The sequence below is a fragment of the Tinamus guttatus genome, unplaced genomic scaffold (genome assembly GCF_059628265.1).
Source record: "Tinamus guttatus ecotype Peru unplaced genomic scaffold, ASM5962826v1 Tinamus_guttatus_pri_ptg000107l, whole genome shotgun sequence".
In the NCBI taxonomy this organism is placed as follows: domain Eukaryota; kingdom Metazoa; phylum Chordata; class Aves; order Tinamiformes; family Tinamidae; genus Tinamus; species Tinamus guttatus.
The window spans coordinates 718093-732621 of NW_028288641.1; the positions used below are offsets into that span (position 1 = coordinate 718093).

Sequence of the window (14529 nt, forward strand, 5' to 3'; positions counted from 1 at the left end):
AATGCATTAACAGAGCAGCCCTACAAGGAAGGACAGGGGACAGGGACTGAGCTCCAGGTGAGCTCAGAGCCACCACTCGTGCCGGGCACAGCAAGGCTCCCGCTTTGTTTCCATGCGTCCCCCAAGACGGGAATGCTGCCCCTCTTCAACTGTTTTTAATACATGCAATCAGCAGCTACTGCAATTAAGAGGCCCAATTAGCATCTGAATAAGTCTTCCTCTACAAAAGCCCTCTGCAAGAGTAGCAAATAAACCGTAATGAAGACGAGGGATCCATGCACAGCCTCAAGCCCCTTCCCACGTCGCTCTGCCGCGGTGGCAACGTCTCCCCATCGGCTGAGCCGCTCCGGGGCTCTTGGCCACAAGCCCCGCAGCCCGAGCCAGGGCAGGCGCCCCGGGATCCCCCTGGGTGCAGGTCTGTCACCCTGGCCAGGGCGCCCTGGGGAGAAGCACCATGAGAAAAGGCAGGCCCTTACGTGGGGGCAGAGCTGCTGCTCCAGCCCCGGAGCAGCCTCCGGGAGCGGGTGGGAGCCGAGACGCACGCGGGAGCAGATCCATGTGGGATGTGCCGCAGGGCTCTGCTGCGCTCCCAGGGAGCTGGGACCAGCAGCAAACAGCCCCTATTCTTGGAAAGAGCTAGGAGCTCCCCAGAATGGGATATTTATCACCAGCCAAGCAGCACCAGGTGTTCCCATTTACCAAGAGCAGGAGCTCGGGAGAGCGTTGCCAGCCCCAGGTGCCCGGCGCTGGCCCCAGGTGCCCGGTGCTGGCCCCGGTGGCTGGTGCTGGCCCGGCCGCAGCCCCGGGCCTGGGGGGATCTGGCCCCTTGTCGGCAGCTAAACCCAGTCCGCATTAAGTGACACACGAGGCTGCGGGCCCGGCTGCTCGGCCGCTGCCTCGCGCTTGCTCGCTTGCTCGCCCGCCGCAGCGCGACGCGGCGGCTCCGCGCTCGGAGCCAAGTCCCCGCTGCGCGCACACGCGGTGACGTTTAGAGACCAAACCCCTTCCCGCTGGCCCACGGCTCCGATGGCTGTCACATCGCCAGGGCCGGCACGGCCCCGCCAGCGCCGGTGTCCAGGATAAGTGCTAGGCTCCGAGCGCGGCATCCCCTCTACATGGGGACACTGGGGACGTCCCGGCCACAAGCAGCTCTTTGCACCCCGCTCTGGGATGGAAAAGGGTCCCCCCGGTGGCCCCGTCGCAGCCCCGCGCGGCGGCGCTGCCCGACCTCCCCGCAGCGCGCGGGCCCCGCGGCCGCAGCCAGCAGCGCTTGCCAAACTGGACGTTTTTATTGGTGTTTCGCTCATTAATCTCCCGGTCATGTTCCATTACGGCACCGCGCACCGGCGCCGCTCCCGGCTGCTCCGCAGCAGCGCCCGGTCACCGCGCGGCCGGCTCCGCTTCGGGAATTACCTCATCTTCCTGCGACGGCGGGAGTTAATTAGATACCGGCTAATGGCTACCAGTCACTGGAGGAATTCTGCTCCTGAGTCCTGCCATGGTCTGAGTGCACCAAGAGGAGGAAAGAAAGAAGGGAGGAAGGCAGGGAAGAAAGGAGCCCTTTCAGGAGCCCAGGACAAGGCAAAGGGGGTGTTTCTTCCAACCCAACATGACAAAATTGAATTCCAAGCTATTTAATGCATGCACGAAATGCCAGAGAGAAACCCAGCCCCAGCTCTCCCCGAGCGCTTGCGGCCTGTCCGGTGCTTCTCCACGGAGCCGGATGGGCACCACGGGACACGGCTCCATGGGACACGGCTAAGGTGGCACCACGGCTGCGAGCAACGCGGATGGCGGTGGCCTTGGCGAGCCGGGCATCCTCAAGAGTCCCCATGTGGTTCCGCCATCCCCCAGAGCGGGAGAGGGAGCGGGAAGCGCCATTCCTGGAGGAAAACCGGCCGCCCGGGGCGGGGAGCCTCAGGGTTGTCCGTAGCAGCGGGTCTCACTGGTTACACCGTCACGAGGAGCACGTCATGCAGCCCGGCACGGAGCGCTGCCCGCGGCCCCGCTCACACCGGCGTCGTTCGTCTGTTGGCCGGGTTGTTGTGCAAAGACTCCTTGAACTCTTTGGGGATGGAGTTGTGGACCTGTAAAAAACTGTGGTCCCGCTCCGAGTTGAGCAGCGTCCCCATGGTGACCTTGGAGGGGTCCCTGGACAGGGTGAACATGGAGATGTCGGTGGACGGGATGGTGCTGAACGCTTTGCTCACGGGCGACATGTCCCGGGAGCGCGGCTCGGTGGAGCGGGAGCTGGAGCGCCGGCGGAAGCGGTACCGGTACGGGGGCAGGCGCGTGAACGCCGACCTCTTGAGCAGCTCCGCGTGGGACCGGGCGCGGAGCTGCCGGTGCTTCTCGATGTACATGTGCACGGCGATGACGCCCACCATCTCGGCGATGATGAAGGACAGGGCGCCGAAGTAGAAGGACCAGCCGTAGGAGTAGCTCTTCTTGGAGTCACTCTGTCCTGGGTCCCCAGCGTTTGCCGAGATGTAGACGATGATGCCGATGATGTTGCTGAGACCTGGCGAGAGACGGAGGCTCATGGCACCGTGGCCTCCGCTCACATCCCGGGAAGCGCCGTTTCGGGAGATTTGCTCCGCAAAGGCTCCATCTCCCTGAGTGTCCAGCAGGCCTGGAGCATCCCTGGGAGGATGCTCCAGCACCGGGAGTGGAGCTGGCACTGAAGCTTTCGTGATTCCCCAGGGAATCAGTTCAGCTCCAGCTGCTGCCTCCTCCTCAGCTCCCTCTGCAGTGCCAGAGGGACTGGCCTTGCTGTACCTTCCCCTTCCTCTTCCTCTTCCCCTTCCCTTCCTCTTCCCCGTCCCCGCAGGCTCCCCGTTCCCGCACCCACCTGCGGACACGAAGAAGATGCCGGCGCTCAGGATGACGTTGTGCTTGCTCTTGTAGAACTCGCTGGCCGCCACGCAGAGGCCCCCGAAGAAGAGCAGGCCCACGCTGAGGATGGGGAAGATGCTGGAGGCTCGCACTGCGCCTGCGGAGCGAGCGGCCAGCGGGGCTCAGTGCCCCGCCGGGCCCAAGGAACCGGCCCCAGCGCTGGGCCCTGTTGTCTGCTCCTTCCCGAGCCCCATCGCCCGCCCCTCCTGGCATCCGTGCGCTCGTAGGTGCCAGCGCAACACCGAGCCCTTAACAGGGACCCCATGCTGAGCCCCCTAATGTGGACCCCATGCTGAGCCCCCGATGCAGAGCCCACGCTGAGCCCACTAACAGGGACCCCATGCTGAGCCACCTAATGTGGACCCCACGCTGAGCCCCCTAATGTGGACCCCACGCTGAGCCCCCAACGCAGGGCCCACACTACTGTGTCTGTGTCAAAAGAACGTGCAGATCGGCCCGTTTGGAGGTTCTTCCCTTTTCTAACTTGCTTCCTGCAGGGACTCAGGGACGTTCCTGCAGATGAGCCCGGGGACGGGGGCTCTGTCATTGTGTCCTGACCAGCCCGGGCACAGGGACACGTCCCGTCCCCAGCAGCAGTTTGGGTGCCTCCGAAAGGGGGGATTAGTGCAGCAAATCCGGATTTGCAGCCAGAGGCATGGCAAGGCGTGGGAAACCACCCCGGGCACTGCTGCCTGCGCCGCATCCCGTTCTCCCGGGCTGCGAGCGGCCGGCTGCAGGCGCGGGACGCGGGACGCGGGCGCACTTACGCAGCAGGTACTCGGCCGCGTCCTGCTCGTAGTCCGCGTCCTCGGGGAAGTGGTCGATCTTCTTGCACACGCCGCGGAAGGTCCCTGCGGAGACACGAGGGGCCGCGTGGGCCGCGCTGGGCGGGGACGGGAGCGCGCGGGGCCGAGAGCGCGGGGCAGCGGCAGCAGCGACGGCTGCGGATCCTCCCCACGACCCCGCTCATCCGCCGGCCCCGGCAGCCGGGCTGGCACTGCCTGTGCGCAGCCAGACAGCAAGGAAAGCATTAGAGATAATAATAATAATAATAATAATAATAATAATAATAATAATAATAATAATAATAATAATAATAAACCTCCTGACTCTGCACAGCGGTGCTCATGGATATGTTTTGGTGGATGCAACCTTCCTTTCCTTGTGGGCATTGCTCCTCTGGGGAGACGGACATAGAGACAGGGGGACATGGGCATGGAGGGACGCAGGGATGCAGGGATGGAGGTAGAGTCCCAGCCCTGCCCCGTGGCACCTCCTTCGCACACCAATATTTATGGCAGGTTTTTCGCTCCCTTCTGTTCAGGGAGGGCTGGGAGCTGCCCAGGTAACTGCCCATCCACCGCCCGGACGGACACGGGGCTCCGGAGAGGCCCCGCGGCGCAGGGCACGTGGCAGCGGCAGCACCACGGGGCGCGCGAGGGGCTGCGGGGACCCGGCACCGCGCGAGGACCCGGCACTGCAGGGGCATCCATGACTGCAAAGGGACCCAGCACCGCAGCAGCTCCCAGCACTGCAGGGGCATCCATCACTGCGAAGGGACCCGGCACTGCAGGAGCTCCCGTAAATGCGGCCCGGAGCATCCCGGCCACCCGGCTCCCGCCTGCAGCTCTCCCCAGGCCCGGGCGCTGGTGCCCGTTGCACCGTTGGCCCCAGTCCCCTGTGCGGGGCCTGTGCGGGTGATGCGAAGGCAGTGATTTCCTCTTGGGCCGTTTTGGGCTGGCACCAGGGGCAGGGCTGGGAATGTCCCCGCTAAGGCCCGGTCCGAGGACGGGGGTCTCTGGCTGCGGTTCCACGGCGCTTCCCTGCGTGCTGGGCTCTTGTTCCACCCCGGAGCGCCAGGCGAGGCTGGGGATGGGAGCCAGCGCCGATGCCCCCGGGACGGGACTCGGCACCGTCCTGCGCTGCCCACGGAAGGGACGCCCTGCTGCAACGCGCGGCCAAACCCGCGTCCTGCGCTTGCTGCCGCGCGGGGTGAGCTCCTCTGCTACCTGCTCACGGCAGCACCAGCCCCGCACGTCCCCGGCGCCAGGGCCACGTGCAGGAAGCGGCAGCTCCTCCCGCTCCGAATGCTCCGCAGAGCGATTCCGGTGAGAGTTGGAAAGGTTAAAGCTCAGCTGGGAAGCGCCAGGGCTCGCAGCCTGCAGCACATCCCCAGCGACGCCCGGGCACCAAGCTGCCTTGAGGGAGCAGGATGTCTAAATATCTCCCAGGAACTAAAACTTCAGGGCTTGTCTTTTTTTACCCTCCACCCACCTCCCAGATGCTTGCAGAGATGGAGCGAGCTTCATCCGCCCTCCTCTCCCTCCCCAGGCTGCGAGCTCCGCCAGCGAGCTGCGGCTGCAGGGCCCTGCAGCGAGACTGCAGGGCGCATGGCTGCGCATGTGGGTGGCTGCACGCATGCATGGCTGCATGGCTGCCCGCATGCATGGCTGCATGCATGTACATCTGCATGGGTGCATGCATGCAGGGCTGCATGGGCACACAGCTACACGCTGGGGCAGACCAGCAAGCTCCCCTGCCAGGCGGTGCAGGGGAGGGCACAGCCCATGTGTCACCTCCAGGGCCACCTGCATCGCCCCGATGTGGGGATCAGCATCACCTGGAGGTGGCATCAGCATCTGCCCAGGGACGTCAGCATTGTCCTGGCGGGAATCGGCAACACCCCAAGGGATCGGCCTCATCCCAGGGGGACCAGCATCATCCTGCTGGGAATCAGCCTCATCCCAGGGGGATCAGCATCACCCTGGGGATATCAGCATCATCCAAGGGGGATCAGCATCGTCCCAGAGGGATCAGCATCGCCCCAAGGGGATCAGCATCACCCTGGGGATATCAGCATCATCCAAGGGGGATCAGCATCATCCCAGAGGGATCAGCATCGTCCCAAGGGAATCAGCATCACCCTGGGGATATCAGCATCATCTCGGGGGATCAGCATCATCCTGCTGGGAATCAGCCCCATCCCAGGGGGATCAGCATCACCCTGGGGATATCAGCATCATCCCAGGGGGATCAGCCTCACATCAGGGTCCTCATCCCAGGCGGCTGCCAGGGCCCCCCCGGGCGCTGCCGGGCTCGGAGCGCCGCCAGCTCCAGCCCGCGAGGTGCCAGCGCTCCGCGTGTGTCACCGCAACTTCACTCCCTCAGCGTTTCTAAAAGAAAAAAAAATCTACATTTTGACAGTGAATCATCATCTCCCATTCTGGAATCTGTGGGATTAATACAACCTACACAAGGTAGTTCAGAAAAGCAAAACAATTCTGAATAATAGAGAAAGGAAAAAAGTTTGAAAATGATGGGTAATTTCTTGCACTCTTTTCCAAGGGCTCAGCCTTGTTTTTCTCATTGCCAGAGCAATCAGGTAATGCACGGGTGCTGCCTGCTCCAGGGCTCGCCCGGGTTTCCTCCTGCAACAACCTTCCGCATGCAAGGAGTTCATCCGGAAATGGGAATGGGAACGGGATCGGGAATGCCCTGCCACCCCACGAGCTCGCTGGCAGGTCTGAGGAAGCCCCTTCACATTCCATCTTTAGGAGCCAGTAGACATTGATTTTCATTTCAGAATTTAATTGACATTCCAGTTACAGCAAAGCGTGTGCTGGAGCAGCCGGGATCCGTGTAAATAAGCCATATGCTAGAAATTAATGAGCCCTGCTGATGGAGTTTATCCTTTTAAATTAATACAATTCTGGCAATTAAAAAAAAAAAAAAAAAAGGCCTTGGTTTGCTGCCTGCTCAGAGCCTGTCAGTGCTGACCAGGGCAGGAGCAGAGCCTGAGCGTGGCTGGGCACATCTGTCCGGGATCCGCACATCTGTCTGGGATCTGCACATCTGTCCGGCTCCCAACGGGAGCTGCTCCTGCCCCCGGCTCCCTGCCAGCTCCCCCAGGAAGCAGCCCCACAATGTCCCAGTCCTGGTGGCTTCCCAAAGCTTCACTTCCAAAGTGTCTATTGGTTAAGTGCAGCTCCTGTTGCTGCTGCCTCATCCAGCCTGTCCGGGACAGCTCTGGGTTGGGAAAAATCTTGGAAAACTCGTCATGATGAGCAGGAGGCCGGAGCCACCTGGGGCAGGGCCCTCCGCGCCGTTATGGTTGAGGAGGAGGCCCCAGGCACTAAGGAACCTTCTCGCCGCTCGAAAAGGGCAGCGCACGGAGCAGCAAACGATTCCAAGGCAGCTGGGTCTGAGCACAAAGCGTGGCTGGGAAGAGGGGATGGTTTAAGGCTGTTCTACGAGAAGTCTCAAAATGCCGAGCTGAGCTGGGCGTTCGCAGCCGAGGAATAGCCGGCTAATAAGCAAACAGCCGCAAAAATACAAATATGCAAGAGGAGGAAGAAAGGAGCCGTTTGTAACGCCGAATATAAATCAGCACCTAGGAATTGTGGCGCGTGGATAAAGGGAGCAAACAAACAACAGAGAAACCATCAAAACATCTACCCGGGTGCATTAGGGAGAGCAGCAACAACGAGCAGCGACGCTACAGCCTGTTACTAGATAAAGGCAGCAGAAGCATTAGTCACAAGACAGAGGAATGCTAAATAACTATTATTACAAGTGAGACATCTCATATTCAGCACATTCGCATCCAGAGCTTAGAGAGCTGCTAAAAGAGCCGGGCGAGCAATTAGCGCCGGTGTCAGCGCGGGGACGTGCCCGAGAGCCGCGCGGGGACGAGGGCTTTGCTGGGAGCCAGCGCAGCGGGAGCCCGTGCAAGGGACCGGGAGCCTGTGCAAGGGACCAGGAGCCCGTGCAGGGGACCGGGAGCCGGCGGAGGGGACAGAGTCAAGGACGGGACCCAGAACCTGCTTCTTTCCCTGCTCCGAGCAGAAGCAGCTGCTGCAGCTGGTGGCAGACGCCGCGGCACGTTCTTGAGGACAGTGACAAGATGGAGATGCTGCAGAGAGGGACAAGGACCGCCAGACGGGGGGGTTCACAGCCTGGGTGCAAAGAGCCTCCCGGGTCTGCCAGGTGGAGCTGGAGCAAGCGGAGCCGGGAGCAAGTCGGGATCGCATCCCGGGACACTGCTCCGTGCAGCCTCGAGCGCCGCAGCGGGGTCAGGGCGCTCCCCGGCCTCCACACAGAGAGTCATTCCAAGGGCTCCGGGGACATTCCCAGGTCCCCGGGTGGCAGCACCGCGAGTCTCGGCACAGCCTGGTCCGGAGCACGCGCGGCAGCACCGAGGGACACGCGAGGGACACGCAGGAACCGGCTTCCCGGGCGGCCGCGCGGCACGGAGCACAGGGGCTCAAAACCCATAAAGCTCCTTGGAAAGTGCAGCACTAGCCCGGGTTTGGCCAGGGAGCTGCCAAAAGGCAATTTGGAATTTCAGAGCTTACTGCGCGGCACTAAAAAGGTCACTATTGCTGAAATGAGGCTCTTTACAAATAAACACATTTGCTCAAGACGCGGTGAGTCATGCGGGGAGGCGCGCGCCCTCCTGGCGTAATGCTCTTGACAGGCCCTGAGCAGGGCGATCTTTTCATGTTTACAGTTCATCGATAGTTTTTGCAGCCGCACAGTCAATCTTTAAACCACACTGAGGCCAGGAGGAAGCGCAGAGGGCTGTTTTCCTTCCAAAAAAAGGGAAAAAAAAAAAGCTATTAAAGTCCTCCTTCTTCCTTTCCTCTGCGCTGCTCATTTGAAGGTGGCATTTGAAGTTCAAATGCCGGACTGCCGCCCAGGCACCTGCCTCTTCTGCTGCTGCTTTTTTTTAAAAAAAACCTTCTCACACCCCCCCTACCGCTATAAATATTTGATATTTTCAGCCGGGGGCTGCGTCCCGCCGGGAGGGGCGGTGGGGACGGGGTGGGCAGGGGGCCGCCCCTGCTCCTCCTCCCACGGGCCGCGGAGCTGCCGCCTCGGCTCCATCTGCGCCGGGGCGGGACGCGGCTCCGGGATGCGGGATGCTGCCGGGAGGGCAGCGCGAGCCCCGCGCTGCTCCCTGCGGTGCCGGCGTCAGGAGGGCAGGATGTGCCCAATGTCCCGCGTGGGGCCGGGACACGGTGCCCCCAGAGCGCCCCGCGCAGCCCCCCCGCCGCAGGACACGCTTTGCTGGAGAAACTCTGCGGCTTTGGAACAATCCCGACTCCCACTCAGCTCTTCCCTTGCGGGAGGCAGCGACTGAATATAGATCCGAAGGAGGGGGAGAAGGAAGACGCAGAAGGCCCTGGGGCTGACGGCACGCGGAGAGCGGCACCGCAGGCCGGCGCGTCCTGGCTCCTTCCTGCTGGGCCGCACCGGGCGCGCGGTGCCCGCGAGGCCGGCGGGGAGGGAGGCCGCCCTGCACCCAAGACCGGGGTGGGAAACGCGCTCCGTAAAGGAGCGACCCCTCCGCTCCACTCCAGCGGGGCCGCTCGGAGACGCCTGCGGCCCCAGGGACCGCGCGGAGCCCGGGCGATGCGCGCGGTCAGGGCTGCGTGGTGGCCGCGAGGCGCAGGGGGACCCTGCAGGATTGCCGGCCGGAGCAGTGGAGGCCACGGGGAGATGGTCCACAGGGAAACACAGTGACGAAGGGTCCTTCTCGGGTCCCCAATGCGCCGTGCTGGCGATGCCGGAGTGGGCAGGGAGGGCAGCCCAGGGCAGGGACCGTCCTGGCGGAGCAGCCGCGCAGGGAAGGGCCCCGCGCAGGGAAGGGCCCCGCGCAGGGAAGGGCCCCGCGCAGCCCGTCTGAGCACGGGACTCACGGCAGGGCTGGCACCTCCTGGCACCCGGCATCGCAGCCAGCCCCAGGGTGTTACCAGCCCAAACCATCCCCGGGGCTGCGGAAGAGCCGGCGCGGCCGCAGCCAGGCAGGGAGAGCCGAGCCCGGCACATCCTCCTGCGCCCCAGCACTGCCTTCGTTAGCCCCAGTTAGCTGCAGCTGCACTGGAATAGTCCCCTTGCCTGGCGGAGGAGAGGAAACGCATCCCGAATCCAGCCCGATGGGGCTCCGAGAGCAGCGGCAGCTCCAGGGCACTCGGCTGTCCCGCCAGGCACGGCTGCTCCCGCTGCTCCCAGGCTGGGACTATGGCCCCGTTCCGGGGTTTTTCTGGCTCCTGGCACTGGGCCCTGGGTGCGGGCAGAGCAGGCCCTGGCTGCCAGGCTCCCAGCTCCTCCAGGGATGGGATTAGCACCTGCTCCACATCCTCATCCCTGCTGGAGCCTGCCCAGGGCTGCAGGCAAGGACAGCAACTAAAATGCCCCCAAAAAAGGACTTCGGGGAGCAGAAACCAGCAGTTGGGAAGGCAGCGCTGAGCGTGGCACACGCTGGTGGCGCGGGGAAGGCTCCAGCTGTGCGGAGCAGAAATGACGCCCGGTTCTTTATTCACTGGATAGCCCTGCTCTGCACTCGGGAGCAAAGAGGCTCCTGTGCCCCTGGCAGCAGCTGGGCCCCGAGAGCTGCTCGTCGCTGCGAGCGCGGTATGGGGACTGCAGCGCTTCCCCCGGGAATGTGCCGGGGAGGGCTCCCAGGATCCCCAACGGATCTTTAATAAGTCTTGGAATTACAGGAGATCTGGAAGACTGGGAAGCTGATGCGTAAAAGAGCCCTGTGTTTAACTGGAGCAGAGCAGGGAGGCGGGTGATGGCATTGGCCACAGCGGGAGCGGGTTCACGTGCTGCCCTGCACGGAGCACATGGGCAGCGCGCGAGGAAGCAGCGTGCGAGGAAGCAGCGTGCGAGGAAGCAGCGCGTGTGACAAACACGGGAGCGCAGAGCAGAGCCCCTGCCCCGCAGCACGTCCCCTCCACCAGCCCCTGCGCGCTGCAGGGGAGCTGCTGCTGGGACCCCAAGCTGCTCGCCCCGGCAGTGCCCAAGGGGCAGCGGAGCGATCCCGTGGGCACGCGGGGTGCCGGGCGGGCAGCGCGCACGGGGCTGGCGCAGGCTCCAAGGCACCGCGCTCAGGGCCGGGGCGAGCGGGGCTTGGGGCGGGCGACGCTCTGCGAGGCTGGCCCGGGGCGGCAGGGAATGGGCAACCAGCTCGTCTGCCTGGGGAGACCTCAGTGTCGCAGGGGGGTTGTTTTTATGGGACCCCCCCCCCGGTGGGGGTCGGTAACTTGCAGCATGGATCAGGAGCTGCTGATGGAAGTGGCAGAGCAGGAGGCCAAGACTCAACCTAACGGTGCATGATAGATCTTGCGGGATGAAAAGCAGGATTCTGCTCACTAGAAACTGTGAGCCGGAGCAGCCGCCACTCAGCTCCAGCTCCCCTAGTCCAGCACCTCACTCTGCTCCCTCTGCTGCTGCTGGAGCCAAGGAGGAAAGCTGTTCCCAGCATGCGGAGCCGCAGCGACGGGCCGTGTGTGCTGGGCAGGAGCAGGAGCGCGTCAGGCGCCCAGCCCTTATGAGCAGCCGTGCTCTGCATGAGCCGTAATTGAAGTCCTGGGGCTGCAGCACGAAGCACGGACGATCCTTGCGTGTCCGAGGTGCAGAGGGCTCCTGCTCCCACGCACACCGCGCGCCTGGTGAGCACCAACCCATTGCGCACCCTGCGCCCGCCGTGGTCACAGCCGCGCACAGGAGACACCGGCCACCAAACTCTCCATCACAACACGCGCCCAAGCCCGGCCGGGGACAGGCTGGGGCACTGCGCCGCACTCAGAGCGCGCTGACATGTGCTAAGTGCACATCCTGCACTGGGAGAACCTGCTGGCTGCCCTGCTCCAGTGCACGGCAACGCAGTGCAGCGTGCGAGCGCTTTCCAGGCTGGATGCAGGGGACACATGAGAAACATGGGCCATGCTGCCCCCCCGCTGCCCCTTCCTCCGCACCCGGCTGCCCCAGTGCGAACGAACCTCGGCCCGGGCAGGACGTTCAGCGCCCTGGTTATCACTTCCTTGGCATCGGGACAGGGACAGAGCAGGCGGCTGGGCCCCCCCATCCCCATCCCTGTCCCCATGCCACCCCCTGCGAGCTTGCACCACTGAGCCCTTCACCCGGGAGCCCGGCGCCTCGCTGGCTCCGTCCACAGTGGTGATTTATCGCCGTCAGGGACACATAAAGCATTCGCCTGGGGACAAAATACAGCCAGCACAAATACGAATTTGGGGAATTACTCATGCCTCCGGTGATGCCATCGCTCCCAGCCCTGGCGGCTGCTCCTGCGCCCGAGAGCAGGGACAGATCGCCCCGTTATTTATTAGAGCAGGATCCAAAGCAGTGAGGAAGCTCCTGCTGAACCTGCTGGGTTTCGGATGGAGACCAGGGAAGGGCTGAGAATTTCTGCATCCAGGGCTGTGACTCATGGAGAACTTGGGATGTGATGGAGGGAGAGGCCCCTTGGCCTCCTGGCTGGCCAGCCGCGCCATTAGCAGCTGCCACCTAACGAGGTCCCTGCTGGGACCTGCTGCAGCTCGTTGCAAAAGTTGGAGCCCCGCGATGCCCCCGGCCACCTCCTCCCAGCCCCGGCCGAGCGCCCACACGAGCAGCCTGTTTTCACTGGGGCGAGCGCGTCCCGCGGCGCTGGGGGACCGTCCCCACGCAGCTCGGCTGCAGGGGGGCAGCGCCTTGGCGCCCAGAGCGCGTGGCCCGAGCGGAGGAGTGTGCGTGGGGATGGGGGTGGCAGCAGTGGGACAGCTTGTCCTGTGCTTCTGCTTGGAGGGGGAACGCGGCGCCGCTGGGGACGGGCCTGCTGGGTCTGGCGAGTTGGGCTGTCCCCGTGACGGGAACATGGTGCCCGCAGAGACCCTGCGGGGGATTCGGCAGCAGCTCGTGCAGGGGCCGAGAGCTGCTCCCTCTGGAATATCCTCTGGGGCCCGGAGTGCCCCCCTGCCCCGTGTCCCCCTCCCTCCCCAAGGCCACGTCGGCAGAGCAGCTCGTTGCCCGCTGAGGGGCTGCCCGCAGGGAGAGACCCACGGCCGGGCGGCCGCCCTCATGGGCACCACAAGCACCGCGAGAAGCCCCTAGCCCCAGCGCCCCGAGGGCCCCCAGTGCCCCCACAGCACCCGAGCCCCCGAGCTCCCGGTGCTCCCGGATTCCCGAGCATCCTCGGGGCCCCCAGCGCCCCCGCATTCTGCCCGGAGGAGCCGCCCGGAAAGTTTCGCCCTCGCCTCGCAGCAGCGCCCGTTGGTGCCCGCGGGAGGCGCCCCCGAGGCCGGGGGGTCGGTGCGGGGCTGCCGGGGGTCGGTGCGGGGCTGCCGCGGGGCTGGCGCGGCCTGGACCCGAGGGGGCTGCCCGGGTGCCGGTTCGAGGAGCGCGGCCGGGTCCCGCCGCGCGCAGGTACCTTCGAGGCAGCACGTCCTCCAGAGCCCCGAGTGGGTCATCACCTCCTCGTTCTTGCGGCTCGTGTCGTTGTCGCTCGCGGACTTAGTCCTGCACACGCCGCGCGAGTAGAGCCAGTAGTCGGTGCCCACGGCGATGGTCATGAGGCTGAAGGCTGCGAAGGCTCCCACCGTGGTGACGAGCATCTGGGCGCCGCGCTCACACATCCTCATGCTGCTTCATGGCCCGGCGGCGGCTCGCAGGGGAAGGGCCGGCGCCGCCGCCGCGCTCCGCGCTCCGCGCCCCGCGCATCATGGCCCGGCGGCCCGCGGCGGCGGCGGCGGCGGCGCGCGGGGCCGCGCAGCCCGCGGGCGCCCGGCCAGCATGGCCCGCGGAGCGAGCGGGAGCGGAGCGGGGAGCGGAGCGGGAAGCGGAGCGGGGAGCGGAGCGGAGCGGGGAGCGGGAGCGGAGCGGAGCGGGGAGCGGAGCGGGCACCGAGCGGCTCCGATTCGCGACTCCCGGCGCAGCCCCCGCGCCGCCCGGCCAAGGCATCGGCGGAGGGGGGGGAGGGGGGCGGGGGCGGGCTCGGCCGCGGGCGGCGGGGGGGGCCGCGCAGAAACCGCCCCCCGCCCCGGCGGGCAGGGCGGCACCGCGGGGCGGGGGGGCGGCGGCGGGCGGGGGAAGCGGGAACCGGGTGCGGGGAAACGGGAACCGGGAATCGGCCGGGAATGGGATGGAGGGGCAGGCACCGGGCGGGGGGGGAGCCTGGGGCCGGGCGGGGGGCGCAGGCGCCGAGGCACCGGGCACTGGGCACCGCATCACGGAGGGGATCGCGGAGCGGTCTGGGGGGGTTGGAGGTGCCCGGAGCCCCCTCCCACCCTTCCCGGGGCGCCGGGACGCGGCCGGGGGCAGCCCGGCTGCTGGTTCTGCCCCATCCCTGGCAGCCTCGGTGCTGGGGTCCTGCACCCGCCCCCCGGGGCCGCAGCAGCAGCTCTGCAGCAGCCCCGGTGCAGGCACATGCAGGGCTTGCATGCACAAGCTCACACACATGCATGTGCACCTATATGCACCCACGCTCCTGCACCCATGCGCACACGCATGGCACCTACGTGCACCCCGCCTGCACGTACCGCTCACTTCAGGGAGAGCCCCTGAGCCCCCCGCCCGGCATCGCGGGGTGAAGCAGGATAGGGAAGGGGAGGCTGGTGCCGGGCACGGCGCCCTGGCGACTGCCTTAATTGTTTGACACTGGTTAAAATGCTCGCTCTGGCTCTGCTAGCTCATCGCTCGCAAACATTTTTGCTGCCAGTTGGATGAGCTTATGACTCATGCGACCTTTCCAATAAGCCCTATGGCATATCCACCTCTTAAACTAATAACTTGGTAGGGGTTACGTGCAAAAGGCAGGCAGCTGATTTACCTGATAGCGCGTACGTCCCC

At 65.1% G+C, this 14529-nt stretch overlaps 1 protein-coding gene across 1 annotated transcript; it reads right to left on the reverse strand.

Annotated features, from left to right (window-relative positions):
- Positions 1-1918: 1918 nt before the first annotated feature.
- Positions 1919-13412, reverse strand: CACNG3 (calcium voltage-gated channel auxiliary subunit gamma 3). The gene is made up of 4 exons (XM_088520986.1): positions 13112-13412; positions 3663-3746; positions 2852-2992; positions 1919-2521 (listed from the first exon to the last, which is right to left on the reverse strand). Exons 1-4 carry the CDS (start codon positions 13320-13322, stop codon positions 2010-2012), a joined length of 948 nt encoding a protein of 315 aa, XP_088377112.1. The 5' UTR covers positions 13323-13412; the 3' UTR covers positions 1919-2009.
- Between the last annotated feature and the right edge of the window lie 1117 nt (positions 13413-14529).